At 45.0% G+C, this 20466-nt stretch overlaps 1 protein-coding gene across 1 annotated transcript in view; it reads right to left on the reverse strand.

The window, feature by feature from the left end:
* RHBDF2 (rhomboid 5 homolog 2) overlaps positions 1-20466 on the reverse strand; it is a gene marked incomplete in the record, with an annotated part of 177679 nt that overhangs the window by 22673 nt on the left and 134540 nt on the right. Inside the window, 4 exon segments of the mRNA XM_073606201.1 lie at positions 3475-3636; positions 10262-10336; positions 11805-11916; positions 12447-12650. Of these exon segments, the coding sequence (XP_073462302.1) occupies positions 3475-3636; positions 10262-10336; positions 11805-11916; positions 12447-12650 (553 nt within the window).

Below are 20466 nucleotides of genomic sequence, written 5' to 3' on the forward strand. Positions count from 1 at the left end.
GGGTCATTTCCCTGCTATAAGGTGAACCTTGTCTCAAGTCTTTTGCAAACTCTAACAGATTTTCAGCTAAGATTGCCCTGTATTTGGCTCCATACATTTTCCCATCAACTCTGACCAGTTTCCCTGTCCCTGCTGAAGAAAAGCATCCCCACAACATGATGCTGCCACCACCACGGTGGGGATGGAGTGTCCAGGGTGATGTGCAGTGTTAGAAGACATAGCGTTTTTCTTTTAGGCCAAAAAGTTCAATTTTGGTCTCCGCTGACCAGAGCACCTTCTTCCACATGTTTGCTGTGTCCCCCACATGGCTTCTTGCAAACTGGACTTCTTATGGCTTTCTTTCAACAATGGTTTCTTCTTGCCACTCTTCCATAAAGGCCAGATTTGTGGAGTGCATGACTAATAGTTGTCCTGTGGACAGATTCTCTAACCTGAGCTGTGGATCTTGGCAGCTCCTCCAGAGTTTATCATGGGCATTTTGGCGGCTATTTTGATTATTGCTCTACTTGCCTGGCCTGTCAGTTTAGGTGGACGGCCATGTCTTGGTAGGTTTGCAGTTGTGCCATACTCATTTTTGGATGATGGATTGAACAGTCCTCCGTGAGATGTTCAAAGCTTGGGATGATTTTTACAACCTAACCCGCTTTAAACTTCTCCACAACTTTATCCCTGACCTGTCTGGCATGTTCCTTGGCCTTCATGATGCTGTTTGTTCACTAAGGTTCTCTAACAAACCTCTGAGGGCTTCACAGAACAACTGTATTTATACTAAGATTATTTATTTAATAATTACGTAACTTCTGAAGGCAACTGGTTCCACTAGATTTTAGTTAGGGGTATCAGAGTAAAGAGGGCTGAATACAAATGCACGCCACATATTTAGTTTTAAAAAAAAAATTGAAAACCATTTATAATTTTCCTTCCGCTTCACAATTATGTGCCCCTTTGTGTTGGTCTATCACATAAAATCCCAATGAAATACATTTACGTTTTTGGTTGTAAAGTGAAAAAAATTTGTAAAATTTCAGGGGGTGTGAATACTTTTTCAAGGCACAGTATATGTTAATAGTAAAAAAGGTAAGGTCTGCGCATGTAGGCCTTTACAAAATAATCTAGAGCGGGTGACTGGGACAAAGAAGGCAAATTTATTAAATACCTTCTTCAATTCTGTGTATACGAAGAGAGCATGGGGGAGCTGAAGTCCATAATGGGGATGGTATTGACACAGCCCAAATGATCCACAATGGCTCAAAAGTGATATGGTCCAGAAATATTTAGACAGAATAAAGGTGAATAAAGCACCTGGACCAAATGGCATCAACCCATGGATCCTAAAAGAATTGAGCTCTGTCATTTCAAAGCCACTGTATCTAATTTTTAGGGGCTTATTAATGACGGGAATAGTACCATTGGATTGGCATAGGGCCAATGTGGTGCCTATATTTAAAAATGGATCAAAGTCTTTACCAAGTAACTATAGACCTGTTAGTTTAATGTCTATAGTTGGGAAGATACTGGAGAGTTTAATAAAAGATCACATAGACAAGTTCTTGCTGGAAAAAAAATATTTTAAGCAACAGACAGCATGGATTCATGAAAGAAAGAAGTTGTCAAACAAATCGGATTTCTTTTTATAAAGAGGTAAGTGAAACCTTGGACAGAGGGGTGGCTGTAGACGTGGTATACAGTACTTGGATTTTGCAAAAGAGTTGGATACAGTACCCCACACACGGCTAATGTGTAAGGTAAAAAAGTCTAGGCATGGAAATATCAGTTGTAAATGGATAGAAAACTGGCCAAGACAGAATTCAGAGAGTAGTAGTTAATGATTCTTACTCTGAATGGTCTAAGGTTATCAGTGGTGTACCCCAAGGTTCAGTGTTGGGACCCTTACTTTTTAGTATCTTTATAAATGATATAGGATCTGGGACTAAAAGTAACATTTCAGTCTTTGCAGATGACACCAAACTATGCAGTGAAATAACATCCTTACAGGATTGTCTTCAACTTACAAGCCGACCGCAATACACTGTTTAATTGGGCGACTATGTGGCAGATGAGAGAGAGAGAGAGAGAGAGAGAGAGAGAGAGAGAGAGAGAGAGAGAGAGAGAGAGAGAGAGAGAGAGAGAGAGAGAGAGAGAGAGAGAGAGAGAGAGAGAGAGAGAGAGAGAGAGAGAGAGAGAGAGAGAGAGAGAGAGAGAGAGAGGAGAGAGAGAGAGAGAGAGAGAGAGAGAGAGAGAGAGAGAGAGAGAGAGAGAGAGAGAGAGAGAGAGAGAGAGAGAGAGAGAATTTTGCCCCTGTACAAATGAGTAAGACCTCATCAGTTTTGGGCATAAGTTCACAAAAAGGATATCGGGGAACTGGAGAAAGTGCAGAGAAGGGCAACCAAACTGATAAGAGGCATGGAGGAACTCAGCTATGAGGAAAGATTAGAGGAACAGAATTTATTCTCTTGAGACGAGGCGATTAGGGGGGATATGATCAACATGTACAAATATATAAGTCTATATAGTGAAATTAGTGTTGAGCTATTCACTTCACGGTCAACACAGAGGACAAGGGGATTTCATCTCCAAATACGGAAAGGTTTCTTCACAGTAAGAGCTGTGAAAATGTGGAATAGACTCCCTCCAGAGGTGGTTCTGGCCAGCTCAGTAGATTGCTTTAAGAAAGGCCTTGATTCTTTCCTAAATGTACATATTATAATTAGGTACTGACATTTATAGGTCAAGTTGATCCAGGGAAAATCCGATTGCCTCTTGGGGGATCAGGAAGGAATTTTTTCCCCTGCTGTAGCAAATTGTATCATGCTTTGCTGGGGTTTTTCACCTTCCTCTGGATCAACTGTGGGTAAAGGATTGTATGATATTATTTATTTATATGGTTGAACTGGATGGACTTGTGTCTTTTTTCAACCTAACTATGTAACTATATGAAAGCCATTTTACAAAGGATTTAGATTTCTGCCCATCCTGCCATAAGATATACACAGTCTCTTTATAAAGTACAGCCAGGGAAATTATGCCACTTACAGATAGAAAATGCAGTGCTGTCTCCCTCCACCCCCAGACTGCTGGCTGTACAGTAAAAGAGCAGCAGGAGACTGATGAGGTCACTGGTCTCTCTCTCCTCCTTTTAGCATGTTGTCAGCACTTTTGCATGAGGCAAGCCTGACTGAAACATGGGAAGTCCCAGTGCTGCCCCAACCTCTTCTGAGCTGAATGCTGATTTTATAGGGGATTGAAAGGGAGTCATATCAAGTCAGATTCCATATACACACTAGTTTATTAATTGAGAACTGCAATCAATGGTATATTTTCTAGCTGCCTCATATTGCACTGAAAATTAGAACTGCAACTAATCTTGTGTCTAGGATTGGTCTCTTCAGCTGGACGGTGATTGCCACCTAGTGGCAAATTAGTGTTGATGTGGTTTAAGCAGATTGGTGTGTGCCATCATTCTTGATTCCTTACCGAGCAAACCCGCTGTAGTGTCTGCACACACCCCGAATTATCATTTTGAACGCAACAGCCAGACTCCCGTTCTAGATCATGTTCTCTCTGAATCAAGCGGTCAATTTGTGCATCCCGACGTATGCAGGGCGAAAACTTTGCTCCAAGGTGAATCAGAGCTATCTGAAAGATACAAAGTCCAGAATATAAAATCAGGTACAACAAGTGATGTAGAAAATGGCAGATATCAAAGTGTTCAACTTTTCAGAAATTGAAAAAAAAAAAAAAAAAAAAAGTGAATACCCTACCCCATTCCCACATGCACTTACCTCTGTGGGTGATACATTTTCACAATCTATGCAACCGGTGCAGTGGGACCTGTGGTTTAAAAACTGTGCTGTTCTTCCTCTTCTTTCCCTAGGGACACTGGGATTGATCAGAGTGGTTCTGATTGGCCTGCACCAGGCTGTGTGGACGGTGAAACTGTATCACCAGCGGAGGTAAGTGAAAGTGGGGAACCAGGGGGGAGGAGAGAGTGTAGGGTGCTAGTTTACCCTTTCATTTTTTTCTAAAAAGGTGAACACTTGAAAAGGGGAACTGTACTTCCAAGGCTGAAATCCTGCACATTCCTGGGAGTGACATCATCTCTGTCCGGCCAATAGCAATGGCTGCAGATCAATACCTGAAAGCCATCGGGCTGAAGATGTCAGTGACCAGCAGGGAGATTTGGGGAGCACAGCACTTTGAAGTGGAACTAAACCCTCTTGTCCTTTACAGTCAAAGAAGCTGCCATTTGGTCTCCGTTTTATCTGCATTCACCATAGTGCTGCACATATGATCAGTTATGACACCAGCCTTTTGATGGTTTTGGGAAACCGTTAAATTGATGGGTTTAGTTCTGCTTTAAGTATGTGTGATGGCTGAGAGTGCATACAATGACAGTGCTAATTATGTGGACCATACAGCTTCAGTGTTGATCTGCAGATACCATACTCATGGTTGAGGAAAATTAAGTAGCTTATATGAACGAAGGCATGTATAACTATACATTGAAGATTCAGCATTGCAGAGTAATAAGTGGCTACACAGGAGGATGCAGTTTAAGTACACAATAATGTGCGAGAAACCATGCTTCAATCTCTCCCCTTCATGACCATAGCTTGTGTCTTTAATGATCAGAGTGACTGCAGTCAGCCTTGAATTTTGTTTTACCTAATATAGGGGGAAGAAAAAAGAAAAAGGGAACTCCCCCCTTCCCCCTATGCCAGAATACACGGATCAGCACTCAGCCATTGGCTGCAAGCGGTTGATCAGATGCTGGTTTGCCAGCATGTCCCTAAAGCCGCTTATTAGATTGGCTTCTTTCAGACAGGCTGCTGTACACACTGACCAAAAGTCTGCTGAATTTCACACAGGGCTTTAGTCATTAAAGAAAACATGATGAGAAAATATGTCGGCAGCCCTTGCTATCCTATGCTAAGAAAAAAGAAAGTTGCTTGGCCAAACTGATCAAAACACTTTATTTAAAAATTAGTTCCAGGTCAGTGGCTAAGAACACATTAAAAAAGTTTTGGACTTTTCTTGCTGGATGCTTGTTCCTTAAAGTCCATGTAAAAAATAGAGAAAGGCTGGTGCCATGGAAGTTGGTTAAAACATTATTTTATTATTGCAGGTGAACAGTCAAAAAAGCCAATGCGTTGTTGACGATCAGGCTCAGCAATGATTAAGGCCTGATGGCCTCTCACTTCACTCTCAATGGTCAACAGGACAAATAGAGAGGGGGTGAACCTCCCTAAAGGGGGCACAGAAAGCAAAAAAACCTAGCAGGTGTTTCAATCCCTCTCCCCTCTATCCAAAACTTAAAATAGTTTGGCCAATTGTTGTACTTTAAGGCTGCAAATAGCCAAGCAACCAGCATTTTTAGAAAGAAGTCAGAAATTGCAGCCCCCACATTTCTCTAAATACAGATTTCCTTTCAGGGGCCGGGGCCTTAAATCCTGAGCTTTTCTCATGTGCACATATTCACACTTGGTATTCTGGAAGGCTGGCCTTTTGCCTCCCAAGGTGCGTTACATTGATATAAATGTTATACTTTGCCTTTTCACATAATGTAGCCTTTTCATTCCTTTAAAGCAGGGGTAGGCAACCTTTTGAGCACAGTGTGCTGAAAAATATTTTCAAAGAAATTGAGAGTGCCGATTTTATAACAAAAAAAAAATGTCAACTTCACACTCTCAATCACGAAAAGGATTTTTTATAAAGTAAATGCTGTAAACTACTTTAGTAGTGAGAAATTAACATCCTGTACTCACGCCTCCGATCAGCCCCAATTCCTTTAACTCCACACCTTACATCAGCCCCAATTCATGTACCTTCACACCTCAGATCACTGTCCCCCCTGCAAATCTGTTTCACCACTGTACCCCCCTGCACAACTGCCCCACCACTGTACTACCCTGCTCTACTGTCCAACCACTGTACCTCCCTGCACATCTGCTCCACTGCCGTACCCCAATGCTCTTCTGTCTCACCACTGAACCATCTTCTCATCTGTCCTAACACTGAACCTATCTGCTCATCTGCCCTACCACTGTAACCCCCCTTTCTCATCTGCCCCACCAATGTACCTCCTGCACATCTGCCCCACCTCTGTTCCCCCTGCTCATTTGTCCCACCAATATACCTCCTTTCGCCCCTGCCCCGCCACTGTACCCCCCTGTACATCTGGCCCACCTCTGTACCCCCTGCTCTGCTGCCCAACCACTGTAACTCCCTGTTCATCTGTCAACCAATGCACCTCCTTTCACATCTGCTCCATCGCTGTACCCTCTGCTCTTCTGTCCCTCCGCTGAACCCCCTTCCCATCTGCCCCAACACTGAACCCCCCCCCCCCTGCTCACCTTTCCCACCACTGTAACTCCCTTCTCATCTGCCCCAACACTGAACCCCCCGCTTCATCTGTCCCACCACTGAACCTCCTTTTCATCTGCCCCAACACTGAACCCCCCGCTTCATCTGTCCCACCACTGAACCTCCTTTTCATCTGCCCCAACACTGAACCAATACACCTCCTTTCACATCTGCCCCACTGCTCTACCCCCCCGATTTTCTGTCCCACCACTGAACCCCCTATTTATCTGCCCCAACACTGTACCCCTCTGTTCTTCTGTCCCACTGGTGAAGCCCCTTCTCATCTCTTACACCACTGTACCTCCCTGCACACCTGCCCCTTCTGCTCATTTTCCCCACCGCTGTACCCTCTTCTCATCTATGATATGCGTGATATGCAGAGTGGTGAAAGGAAGCAGAGATGAGACACATCTACTTGTCCTGGCACACTCCTCCTGCTGATCCTCCTCTTGCATCCAGCCCATGTGCTTGTATGTGATGTATGTGATGTCACATACAAGCATCTGAAATGGATGCGCAATGATGAGCTCAGGTCAGGGTATTTTCTGAGCCTGTGTGCAGGATCATAAGTTGGGCCCCCGCAGCTAAGTGTGGCGCAAAAGTTGGGTGTGATTTTCATTGCGCTGTGGCTTAAAGGGACATAGAGTGCAGGGGTTCAGTAGTGACGCAAAGGTTCAGGATTAATTTCATAAAGTTCCAAAAGCGCAATAGTAATTCCACAAATTGTTACCCGATTGTGGTTTTCTCAATCACAGTGAAATTCCTTCTTTTCAAGATTGGTAGTGGCAACCAAACGAGTCATCTTCCTCCAGATGGTGGAGGGGGCTAGCAGGCCTGTGAGGCCAATGACAGTCCTCCTCCTGGAAACAGGGACCCCCCCCCCCCCAGCAGAACTGCACCCAATATCTTCCCCATCACAAAAGCTGATGATTGCAGCTACAGCAAAGTTAGAGGACCAAACAATGTTTGCCATCTTTTACAAAATGTGGGGGTACAGTGCCTCCCCCCCCCCAGTGCAGGTGCGACGTGGGGAACTCGGAAATTGGAATGCATTAGTGTCTCACTGACACTTCCCTGCGCTGCTCTGCTGATGGGAAGGGAGTCGTGTGCCGGCAAAAGAGGCTTTGCGTGCCGCTTGCGGTACCAGTGCCTGGGTTGCCTACCCCCTGCTTTAAAAAAAAGAGTCAGTTATAGGCAAAGTGTTATGCCTGGTGTTACCAGCTGACTTTTACTAGCTTGTGAGACACAGCAAAAGCATTTAAGAGACCTTGTCAGCAAAACATTTTTTTATTAGGGCTCTTTCACATGGGGCGGATCAGTGATGATCCGCCCCGTGAACATCCGCTTGCTCAGCGGGGATCACTCCGCCGATCCCCGCTGAGCAGGAAGATGACAGGTCCGTCGCTGCACACTGTGCAGCGACGGACCTGTCAGAGCGCCGCTCTCCCATATGGGGAATCGGGTGATGACGGACCGTAGAGTCCGTCGTCATCCGATCCGATAACAGATGGAAAAGTAGGTTTTTCCTCCGTTACACTTTTTCGGAGCGGGTCGGATGTCAGCGGACATGTCACCGCTGACATCCAACGCTCCATAGACCTCCATGGAGTGTCCGTTCAGGTCCGCCTAAAAAACTGACAGGCGGACCTGAACGAACAGTCCGTGTGAAAGAGGCCTTACTCGTACAGTGATTAATTTGTAACTGTTATTACAAAAACAACCAAACAAAAAAAAGAACTTGACACTTTCGGGTGTGTTGGATTCCTTTCTGGCTGCCTTCTGCTGCTCCTCCTCTGGCTGCTATGTGAGATAAAAACTGACAGCTAAGGCTGTGTGTACTACTCCGGATCACAGTTGTAGCATAGCCATAAAAACATAGAGCACCAAGGCTGTGTGTAGGAGAACTGCTCTGGTTCACTCTTAGCAATTATACACAGAGCACTGAGGCTGTAATCAGGAGCTGCTCTCCTGCACACAACTTCAGGGCATGCATGGTGACAATGCTGAGCCTGTGTTTGGAGAGTTGCTCCCAAAGCCTTAGCATACGTAGACAAAGTGTTAAGGCTGTGCATGTACATCTGCTCCCAAACACAGCGTCAGTACTGTCAATTGCAACCGAGGTAGCAGCAGAGAGCCAGTGATAGAGCCTGCCTCATTTCCTGGACATCCAGCATCATCTAACCCGCTCTTCCTGCTGCCCCAATCTGCCTGAATTGCATAGAGAAGCACACAGACCCAGCAATGTCACTGGGTCTAAAATAGGGTATGTAATAAAAACAAAGAATTTGTTGCAAAATTATATTTGCAAGATGAGGACAGGAAGAGGGGCGGGAGGGATCAAAAAAGGCAAAAATATAAGCAGATTAACCTTCAGCTTTAATTGATATCATTGCCCAGAGGGGGAATATTGGTTACAAATAAAACACATCAGATTAAATAAAATATAGTAAATATTTTGGCAACCCCCTTTACAATTGGGATCGATTATGTCCACCTGAAATGATCCTATCCCATAAACAGAGCGGCGCAGGAAAGCCAACATATACATGTGTTCTGCGCTGATCTCCACCGGCCCCTCCTCTCCATTTCCGGTGCTGGTATGTTAAGTTACATGGGAGGGTCAGTGGGGATCAATGCACCAGACCATATAGCAATGTGTCATGGCCTCTTCCCTGCACCACTCTGCATGGGGGAGGGGGGGGGGGGAAAATCACACTCTGCTCTACACAGTGCTGACCAATGTGCTCTACTGTACAAACTTCTGACCTCTGTACAGTGCCCCCACTCTGCCTTGCTGACCCCTGTACACTGCCCTACAAACTACTGACCCCTGGACCCTGCCCTACAAACTACTGACCCCTGGACCCTGCCCTACAAACTACTGACCCCTGGACCCTGCCCTACAAACTACTGACCCCTGGACCCTGCCCTACAAACTACTGACCCCTGGACACTGCCCTACAAACTACTGACCCCTGGACACTGCCCTACAAACTACTGACCCCTGGACACTGCCCTACAAACTACTGACCCCTGGACACTGCCCTACAAACTACTGACCCCTGGACACTGCCCTACATACTACTGACCCCTGGACACTGCCCTACATACTACTGACCCCTGGACACTGCCCTACATACTACTGACACTGCCCTACATACTACTGACCCCTGGACACTGCCCTACATACTACTGACCCCTGGACACTGCCCTACATACTACTGACCCCTGGACACTGCCCTACATACTACTGACCCCTGGACACTGCCCTACATACTACTGACCCCTGGACACTGCCCTACATACTACTGACCCCTGGACACTGCCCTACATACTACTGACCCCTGGACACTGCCCTACATACTACTGACCCCTGGACACTGCCCCACATACTATTAGCCACTGGACACTGCCCCACATACTATTAGCCACTGGACACTGCCCTACATACTACTTACACTGGCCAGAACTCATCCTGGGCAGTCAGGTGAGAACAGACAACTGCGCCAGAATAAAGGCCATCCAGGCCTAGTCAAGCAAGTCAGCCTGCAGTACCAGTTCTGCCTTCATGATGGACTCCAACGGTCTTTCCAGAAAAAATTGAGAATGTTAAATTTCTCACTGAAGCTATCTTTTCAAATAGGCCAAGTTTATATTTTTACAGCAAAGTTTTCTTAATGTTACCCTTACTAATTTTTTTTTTTGGGAAAGGGTACCATACCCCAATGAGCTTTCGTCTCTTCCATGCTGCTAAGGTAGCTCTCCACCCCTTAAAGGTTGCCTGCCCCTCGCTTTATTTATATCCATTGCAGGAGCAGTAGAAAATTGACAGCATGGCAGTGTAATAAAGAGAGGTGTATGTGGTCACTATGATAGGAGGTCAGAACATTACACTTACCGAACTTGGGCCAATCCAGAAGTTTTCCTGCTGTATGTATTTCACACTCTCATACACACCTTTGTTCCTTAGGACCTAAAAAACGAAAGACATAAGCTATAATCTACTACAAAAACATGAAAAAAATAGATTTATGCAAATCAATATGGGATATTAAATCCCCCTACTATTTCCACACGTTTAATACAATATTTATCATTGTAAATACACCAATATATTTATCATGTAGCTCCTAATAAGTTAACAGAATGTTTCCACTTTTAAAAAAGGTAAACTATAATGATTTGAGGGGTTAATTTCAATTCATGAACATAGGTTTTATATCTTTTTAGGCTACATTCACACCAAACTAGCATGCATATGCACATGATTTTGCATGTGTTCAGTAAAAAACATGTTTCGCGTTTAAGGTGCCGTTCACAGTTAATGGCATACAGAGACACAGCAAGCAGATGTGGGCTAAAAAACTATGAGGTATATCTCATAGTTGAGGTATACCTATGATGACAATTACAGGCCTCTCATCTTTTTAAGTGGGAGAACTTGCACAATTGGTGGCTGACTAAATACTTTTTTGCCCTCACTGTAGGTTGTGTGTAGTGCGACACCCGACGTTGTGTGACAGTGTGAATGGGGCCTTTCTGTTGTTGGTAAATATTTATTCACAAACATAATACGGGTTCATTCATGACACTGATGTTACAGAGTATATATAAGCATTTATGGGTTTTATCAAGACAGAGCGCAGCAGAGGCAGTTTGCTTTCATATGTATAACCCTGTATGTACAGACCAGCATTGAGGAAAACGAAGTGTCACTTCTCTTACTCACAGTAAAAAAAAATATACACATAAAATACACTGAAAAAACAGTGGCCATTAGGGGCGCATGGGCGCCACCCCCCCCATCGATACATCCGGCCCCCTGATCTACATGCAGGGTGCCAGACGCATGGATTTCAATGGAGGGGGTGTTTTTTTTTTTTTTAAGCATGTGATTAGAGCCAGAGGCCCCAATAGGCTTCAAAAAAGGGTGAGCTCAGATCGCAGAGTACTGCGCCCGAAGCCCACCCAGTTGTGTGACAATAGCGAATGAATATTCGCCATTGTAACACAGATTCTCCTTCCGCCCAATCAGGAAGTGGGTCGCGAGACCCGTCACTCCATTGGCCGAAAAGAGATCCAATCAGATTAGCCGCCAGTAGGAGGGAGGGAGGAGACGCAGGGTAAGCGAGGAAGCAGCCGGAGAGAACAGCCCAGAGAGAAGCCGACGCTGCCCAGAGCGCTGCCAGAGAGATGGGTTAAGTGAGGGCCCCGGCCTACTCTGCCTGACCTACCAGGGGTGGGTGGTCCTTTCGGGTGGATAGTTTGCCGCTGCCCCCCCCCCCCAAAAAAAATAAAAAAATAAACACCAGCCGCCACTGCTAAAAAACAAAAAACATTTTTATGAAAGTATGTCAGTCCCAACATTAAAAAAGAAACAAAACCAATATCTGTTCATCCTAAAAAGGGAGCAAATGCACGATATCAGGATATCAACTTGCCAGTTCAGTGGCGGTGTGTTGCGCAAATCCAATGGGTGCAATGCCATATGTACCAATGGCGAGCAAAGTGATGAGCACATGGACAACTGTGACCCAATAGGTAAAGTAAGGCCTGCAAAAAGAATACAAAAAAGAAAAAAAAAATAAGTTGACTATGCACATGCCAGCTATGTTCCTTAAAGTGCATATGTGCATAGAGTATGCACATTAAAACTTTTGCAAACCATACAGCTTTAAAACAAGTCCCTGCTGACCTCTGTACTACAGGCAGTGTGGAGTAATTGAACTGCAAAAATCACAACAGAGACTATGACATTAGTTTTAGTTGCTGTTTACGGGCTTACAGCATTTGCAGTTTGTTTACTTTAGAAGGCTGCCATAGAAAATGAGAAAAGAGCTGTGATTTCAAAGTCTCTGTTAAGAACTTTGAAGATGAAATTCTCCACAATGCCTGCAGTTCAAATGGATCATTTTTAAAGGTATTTTAATGCTAGTGAGCAATGTGTGTTCCATAAAAACACATTATACTTTCCCTTTAAAATATTGTCTCTCGATACAAGTACAGTCACCAATGAAGTTCGGCAAAATTTTCAGCAATGCAGCTACCAAAATGTGAATGATCAATACCATATTAAATCTCACCTGTGACTGTCAATATGCTCCAGTTGGGTCTGCACTGTGCTGCTTATACTCCGCCTGTAGGTTCTGTTTAGCCAATTCCCAACAACGCCGAGGCCGTACAGGCGCTTCTTACGATCAAAGGCAAAGTGTTTCACCTGAGATGCAATGCGCTTCCCTCTACGAGGGTGGGCAGCCAAAGTAGGAGAAGGCCTCACAAATTCTCTCCTGCAAAAAATTAAAAACATATCATTGCCCCTTAATCATCAGCACAATCTCTCGCTTTTATATTAAACCTAGAAGAGTGAAAACTAGGAGAGTTTTTTCACCATCCTGTTCCTTTTCATTGTGACCTGGAATAATGACAGCAGCACTCTTATAGGATACAATGGTCAAATTTCACTTACCTTTATTATTTAACATAAATACCAATCCAGGAGGTTAATAAATGTAAAGAGGAAAGGATTGCCGCTACTCCCGACCAGTTAAGATGAACGATAAGGAGCAGCCTTACACGTCTCCACCAAACCATACACCCTGATGCATTTTGTCCCGCCCACCGGGGCTTAATCATGACTATCACTAAAACCCATTGGGTGGTATGCAATACATCAGTGGTGTGGTTTGGTGGAGATATGAAGGCTGAGGTCGCTGTTTTATCATTTATTCAGCTGGGTTGGTCAGGGGGTAGCGACGATCCATTCCTCTGTATAAATACCAATGTCATTTAAGTCAATAATGGCTTGACCACCAATGGCATTAATTAACTTGGATGCCATGGTTTACAGGTTAAACATTTTAGCATGTGAAATTAATATGATATTATCACAGCACACACAATTAAAAATGTCAAAACCTCTATGGCCTGTGTTAATAGTCGAACTAAGCTTGTCATCAGGTGCACTTGCGCTGGACATCAGTTTAAGATGCTTGTCAGATCATTCCCAGTTCACTGACACAATCATTTGACCTTCTAAGCAGAATCAGCCTACCCTTGCACTGCACATCACTCTCTGAACTGCACTAGAAGAAGTGGCAGGTTATAACCCTAAATGATTAGGCAGACTTCTATATACCCACTACAGAGCTCTGCTCTGACTCATTCTATTTTGTGTAAAAAAAAAAAAAAAAAGCTTTATACTCACCTGGAATGACTCTACTGCACCCACAGTATCATTTATACTTGCCAACAAAGCACTGCCCTGTCGGTATACACCAGTAGCGTTAGCCCGATAAACCAATTAAGTTGTGGCAACCACAGTTACACTGATAATTCTACAGCGCCTTGAAAAAGTATTTTCACATTTTTGTCATGTTACAACCAAAAACTTAAATGTATTTTATTGGGATTTTATGTGATAGACCAACACAAAGTGGCACATAATTGTGGAAGGAAAATGATAAATGTTTTTCAAAAATGTTTACAAATTTCTGAAAAGTGTGCTAAAATCTAGTGGAACCAATTGCCTTCAGAAGTCACCTACTTAGCAAAAGATCACCTGTGTGTAATTTAATCTCAGTATAAATACAGCTGTTCTGTGAAGCCCTCAGAGGTTTGTTAGAGAACCTTAGTGGACAAACAGCATCATGATGGCCAAGGAACACACCAGACAGGTCAGGGCTAAAGTTATGGAGAAGTTTAAAGCAGGGTTAGGTTATAAAAAAAATATCCCAAGCTTTGAACATCTCACAGAGCACTGTTCAATCCATAATCAGAAAACTGAAAAAAAAAAAAAAAGTGTATGGCACAACTGCACACCTACCAAGACATGGCAGTCCACCTAATCCGACAGGCCTGGCAAGGAGAGCATTAATCAGAGAAGCAGCTAAAAGGCCCATGGTAACTCTGGAGGAGCTGCAGAGATCCATAGCTCAGGTGGGAGAATCTGTCCACAGGACAACTATTAGTCCTGCACTCCACAAATCTGGCCTTTATGGAAGAGTGGCAAGAAGAATGCCATTGTTGAAAAAAAGCCATAAGAAGTCCCATTTGCAGTTTGCAAGAAGCCATGTGGGGCACAGAGCAAATATGTGGAAGAAGGCGCTGTGGTCAGATGAGACCAAAATGTAACTTTTTGGCCTAAAAGCAAAAAACGCTATGTGTGGTGGAAAAAGAACACTGCACATCACCCTGATCACACCATCCCCACTGTGAAACATGGTGGTGGCAGCATCATGTTGTGGGGATGCTTTTTTTCAGCAGGGACAGGGAAGCTGGTCAGAGTTGATGGGAAGATGGATGGAGCCAAAAACAGGGCAATCTTAGAAGTAAACCCGTTAGAGTCTGCAAAAGACTTGAGATTGAGGCGGAGGTTCACCTTCCAGCAGGTCAACGACCCTAAACATACAGCCAGAGCTACAATGGATGATTTAGATTAAAACGTATTAATGTGTTATAACGGCCCAGTCAAAGTCCAGACCTAAATCCAATTGAGAATCTGTTGCAAGACTTGAAAATTGCTGTTCAGACGCTCTCCATCCAATCTGACAGAGCTTGAGCTATTTTGCAAAGAAGAATTGGCAAAAATGTCACTCTCTAGATGTGCAAAGCTGGTAGAGACATCCCCAAAAAGACTTGAAGCTGTAATTGCAGAGAAAGGTGGTTCTACAAAAAAGTATTGACTCAGGGGGGCTGAATACAAATGCACGCCACACTTTTCAGTAGGGATCGTCCCATATTGTTTTTTTGATGTTGATACAATACCGATATTTCTGCCACGCCGATAGCCAATATAATTTGCCAATATTTTGTACATTTAAACTTTTCAAAAATAAACACCAATTTTATGCACAAATCTGGTATAAAATGAACATGTTAATGTTTATTAAAATTAAACATTAGGGGATCCAAAAGACATGCCAGCACATTTTTATTCTCTTCATGCTTCTCAAAGCGTTTGGTGAGGCTGTCCCTCATAACCTGCCTGAATGTTTTAATGCCAAGTGTGTTGGGTCCTTCATTCTCTTGAAGAAGCATCTTCAGCATTCTCACACAAGATGACAGATGAGTCGTAATGACTCACCTCTAGTGTCACTTCTTCTATGGGTAGGAGGGTCTCAATGACATTGGCTACAATGTCCCACTGATCAGCAGGACAACTATATCCTTTGAGCTCTGAATAGATGGTCAGAGCTCACTTCTGTTCCAGCATTCTTTGCAGCATGTGAAGTGTTGAATTCCAACGTGTTGGAACAGCCTGAATTAGGCTGTATTTGGGTAGGCCAAGGTCTGCCTGAATGCACCTCAGTCACCGCTTGGCAAGGACTGAATGGTGGAAATAGCCTGCGCACCTCTTCAGCATGCCAATTAAAGCTATCAAAGCTCTCTGGCTTGACAGACCATCATTTACCACAAGTTGCGTGCCATGCAACGGAGGTCAGACACTTCAGCAAGCCTCATTTCTTTTCACCATGTTTGTGCCGCTGTCATGAAGCGCAAGCATCACTGGGTCTTTGTCCATTACCCAGTCCTAAAGCATGCCTAGAAACATTTCTCTAATGTACTCCCCAGTGTGGGATCTTTGCATCACCTTTGTATTCACCACCAGTTGACTTTTTGTCCATCCGCTGTCAATGAAGTGGCATGTAAGACTCATTAGTGACTCCGTTGGTCCTGACCAGCAGTCAGCCGTGAATGAGAGCGAGTTCCCAGCATTCGCTGGTTGCAGCATAGCCTTTACTTTCTCAACTACCTTTTGGTGAATCTTTCCCAGCATTTTGGTTCGATAATACTTTTTCACTCTTCAGTGGGTACCTTGGCTAAGCTATGGACATCAACCACTGAAATTCAGAGTCAGACACCATTGTAAATGGCTGGTTATACGTAACCATCATCTCTGCGATTGTTTTGTCCAGCTGTTGGGAACTTCCATCCGAATTTAGCCACTTAGCTTTTTTCTGAAACATATCTTTTATTGTTGTTTGGTGGGATTGTGGCATTTCATTTTGTGATTCAGTTTGTTTTCTCTGTGCTTCATTATATAAAATTCAACATTATAAACTCTTAGATGGGCCCAAAGATTTAACATATTTTTGGTTTTTGCAATTGTTGATCCCATGCTCACATTGTTTGTGCATGTGTTGCACACGGCTGCTTTTCCTGGAGATGATTGAGATGAGAAATTGTCCCAGATGACACACTTACTTTTTCTCTCTGCATCCATCTGCATTGGAATTTGAAAGAGTAAGGTTAAAAAAATGGCAGGTACCCTTCTGTGGGTGCGCTTGCTGGCTGGAACCCTGATGTGGGTGGGCGGCACCCTGATGTGCGTGAGTGGGTGGCTGCTGGCTGGCCTGCTGTGGGTGGGCTTGCTGGCACCCTGTTGTGGGTGGGCTGGCTGGTACCCCGATATGGGTGGGCTGGCACCCTGATGTGGGTGGCTGCTGGCTGGCACCCTGCTGTGGGTGGGGGCTGCTGGCTAGCACCCTGCTGTGGGTGGGCGGCTGCTGGCTGGCACCCTGCTGTGGGTGGGCGGCTGGCTGCTGGATGGCACCCTGCTGTGGGTGGGCGGCTGGCTGCTGGATGGCACCCTGCTGTGGGTGGGCGGCTGGCTGCTGGATGGCACCCTGTGGGTGGGCGGCTGGCTGCTGGATGGCACCCTGCTGTGGGTGGGCTGCTGGATGGCACCCTGTGGGTGGGTGGCTGGCTGCTGGATGGCACCCTGCTGTGGGTGGGCGGCTGGCTGCTGGATGGCACCCTGCTGTGGGTGGGCGGCTGGCTGCTGGATGGCACCCTGCTGTGGGTGGGCGGCTGGCTGCTGGATGGCACCCTGCTGTGGGTGGGCGGCTGGCTGCTGGATGGCACCCTGCTGTGGGTGGGCGGCTGGCTGCTGGATGGCACCCTGCTGTGGGTGGGCGGCTGGCTGCTGGATGGCACCCTGCTGTGGGTGAGCGGCTGGCTGCTGGATGGCACCCTGCTGTGGGTGAGCGGCTGGCTGCTGGATGGCACCCTGCTGTGGGTGAGCGGCTGGCTGCTGGATGGCACCCTGCTGTGGGTGAGCGGCTGGCTGCTGGATGGCACCCTGCTGTGGGTGAGTGGCTGGCTGCTGGATGGCACCCTGCTGTGGGTGAGCGGCTGGCTGCTGGATGGCACCCTGCTGTGGGTGAGCGGCTGGCTGCTGGATGGCACCCTGCTGTGGGTGAGTGGCTGGCTGCTGGATGGCACCCTGCTGTGGGTGAGTGGCTGGCTGCTGGATGGCACCCTGCTGTGGGCGAGTGGCTGGCTGCTGGATGGCACCCTGCTGTGGGCGAGTGGCTGGCTGCTGGATGGCACCCTGCTGTGGGCGAGTGGCTGGCTGCTGGATGGCACCCTGCTGTGGGCGAGTGGCTGGCTGCTGGATGGCACCCTGCTGTGGGTGAGTGGCTGGCTGCTGGATTGCCAACTGGCGTGTCCGCCCGAGTGTCGAGGATGAGGAGAGGGAGGCTTAGGCCCAGTGCGGGGAGGCGTAATGACGTCGTGTGCGTGTTCCGTGTGCCCCTGCGCACTGTGTCTGCAGGCTTCTGGCCCCCAAAATGATGGCCGCGGAGACCAATATCAGTAATAATCGGTCAAGTTTGTGACCGATACTTCGAAAAATGCTGATATCGGCCCACACTGATCGGCCTTGCTGATAATTGGTTGATCCCTACTTTTCAGATACTCGTTTGTAAAAAAAAAAAATTGAAAACCATTTAAATCAATTTCAGTGCTATTAAATGCGTGAGAACATTAATGTGAGGGGGGGGGGGGGGGGGAGTATATAAAGGGGGTCTAAGGACTGTAATGTAAAGTAGGGGACTGTGATGTAAAGGGGGGATCTGGATGTGAAAGGAAGTTGTGATAAAAAGGAGGGGGGTTGTGATGTGCACAGGGGACTGAGAACACTGATATAATAATGGGGTTGCGATGTGAAGGTTTTGAGGCTAGGTTCATATCACTGTCCTTCATTCTGCATGTAGTTCATTTGAATGGGCTGCCTTATATGCAGAAACGCAGAAAAAGAAGTCCCTGTCCCTTTTTTTTAAATTGCGCCATACCGAGCCACATGGTGTTGACACACACTGCGTTTGCCAATGCGCAGAGGTACAATTAAGAATCAAGCGTGATTCGAGCCTCTGCTGAAAAGGACATTTTACGGACTGGACCTCCGTGAATTTTAATTCCCCTAGTCTATCACATATAATCCAAATAAAATACATTTATGTTTTTGGTTGTAACATGACAAAATGTGGAAAATTTCAAGGGGTATGAATGCTTTTTCAAGACTCTGTATATACATCTCAAAATAGAATTCATTGTGATACGTTTTTCTTTAACATACCTTTCCTTATATTCTTTTCCCCGCATTTTTGTGTTAGCCAAAGTTCTGGGAATAGGTTTTGGAATTATAGCTGTAGTTATCCAATTTTCTCTTAATCATTACAAGATAAAAGGTTCCTCTTCCATCAGGTTCTTGTGCTATTCATTTTAAATGAGACCCTTTTCTTAGTGCATTTCTTCTTTGGAAAGCAGTCTGAGCGGCTGACATCCTGCCCCTTTTGAGATTCAGTTTGTTAGAACTTTCCCACTGGATCACCATTTACTCTATTTATAAGCTTCTAACATTTAAATGGATTCTCCGCTTCGTCTTCTTTGCTTTGGCTAAAAATATTATTACCAAGGGACATGTGTACATTGGACATAAAAGTGGTTTTGGCTGGGGAACAGACAGTTTCTGTGCTGCAAAGTACAATTTGAGCCCTAAATAAAATCATTTCCAATGTTTTAAACATAAATAATGCTGTATGGCAAACAGTGAAGAATATAAGAAGAATGTTTTTACAAATATTTTATTTTTTTTATTGTTGAATTTTCACATTATACAACAAAAGAGCGCATATAGCATTTCTATCACATTACCCCACCCAATATCCAACAGCAACAACAACACAAGAGAAAAAAAAAAAAAAAGAATGTTTTTAATGGGTGATATAACCTAATAAAGCACAGGTCAAACCTGGCTACAGATAATACTAAAAGGGACCCTTTTTGTAATCTATTGTACTTCTAGCTTTAGTTAAGGCTGAATGCGAATCAGATACAACATACACATGTCGAAAAGTTTTGAGTATGACACAAATATTACATTTTCACAAAGTCTGCTGCTTCAGTATTTTTCTTTTTTTGTCAGATGTTACTATGATATACTGAAGTATAATTACAAGCATTTCATAAGTGTCAAAGGCTTATCCTGACTGATGGCTGCCTATTCTTGCATAATCAATGCTTGGAGTTTGTCAGAATTTGTGGGGTGTTTTTTTTTTGTTTTGTTTACCCGCCTCTTGAGGATTGACCACAAGTTCTCAATGGGACTAAGATCTGGGGAGTATCCTGACCATGGACCCAAAATTTCAATGTTTTGTTCCCCAAGCCACTTAGTTATCACTACCACTATCATCATGCTGGAAAAGCATTGTTCACCAAACTGTTCTTGGATGGATGGGAGAAGTTGCTCTCGAAGAATGTTTTTATACCATTCTTTATTCATGGCTGTGTTCTTTGGCAAAATTGTGAGTGAGCCCACTCCCTTGGTTGAGAAGAAACCCCAAGCATGAATGGTCTAAGGATGCTTTACTGTTGGCATGACACAGGACTGATAGTAGCACTCACCTTTTCTTCTCCAGAAAAGGTTCTTTCTGGATGCCCCAATCGGAAAGGGGATTCATCAGATAAAATGACTTTACCCCAGTCCACAGCAGTCCAATCCCTGTACCTTTTGCAGAATATTAGTCTATCCCTGAAGTTTTTCCTGGAGAGAAGTGGCTTCTTTGCTGCCCTTCTTGACACCAGGCCATCCTCTTTGCCTCACTGTGCGTGCAGATGCAATCCACTCACACCTGCCTGCTGCCATTCCTGAGCAAGCTCTGCACTGGTGGTGCCCCAATCCCGCAGCTGAATTAACTGTAGGGGATGGTCCTGGCGCTTGCTGGACTTTCTTGGGCGCCCCAAAGCCTTCTTCACAAATGTAGTGGAAACGTTGTTTACGGGATTAAGTTAATTTTCATGGCAAAGAGGGACTTGCAATTG

Source organism: Aquarana catesbeiana, linkage group LG12 (genome assembly GCF_042186555.1).
Source record: "Aquarana catesbeiana isolate 2022-GZ linkage group LG12, ASM4218655v1, whole genome shotgun sequence".
Lineage (NCBI taxonomy): Eukaryota > Metazoa > Chordata > Amphibia > Anura > Ranidae > Aquarana > Aquarana catesbeiana.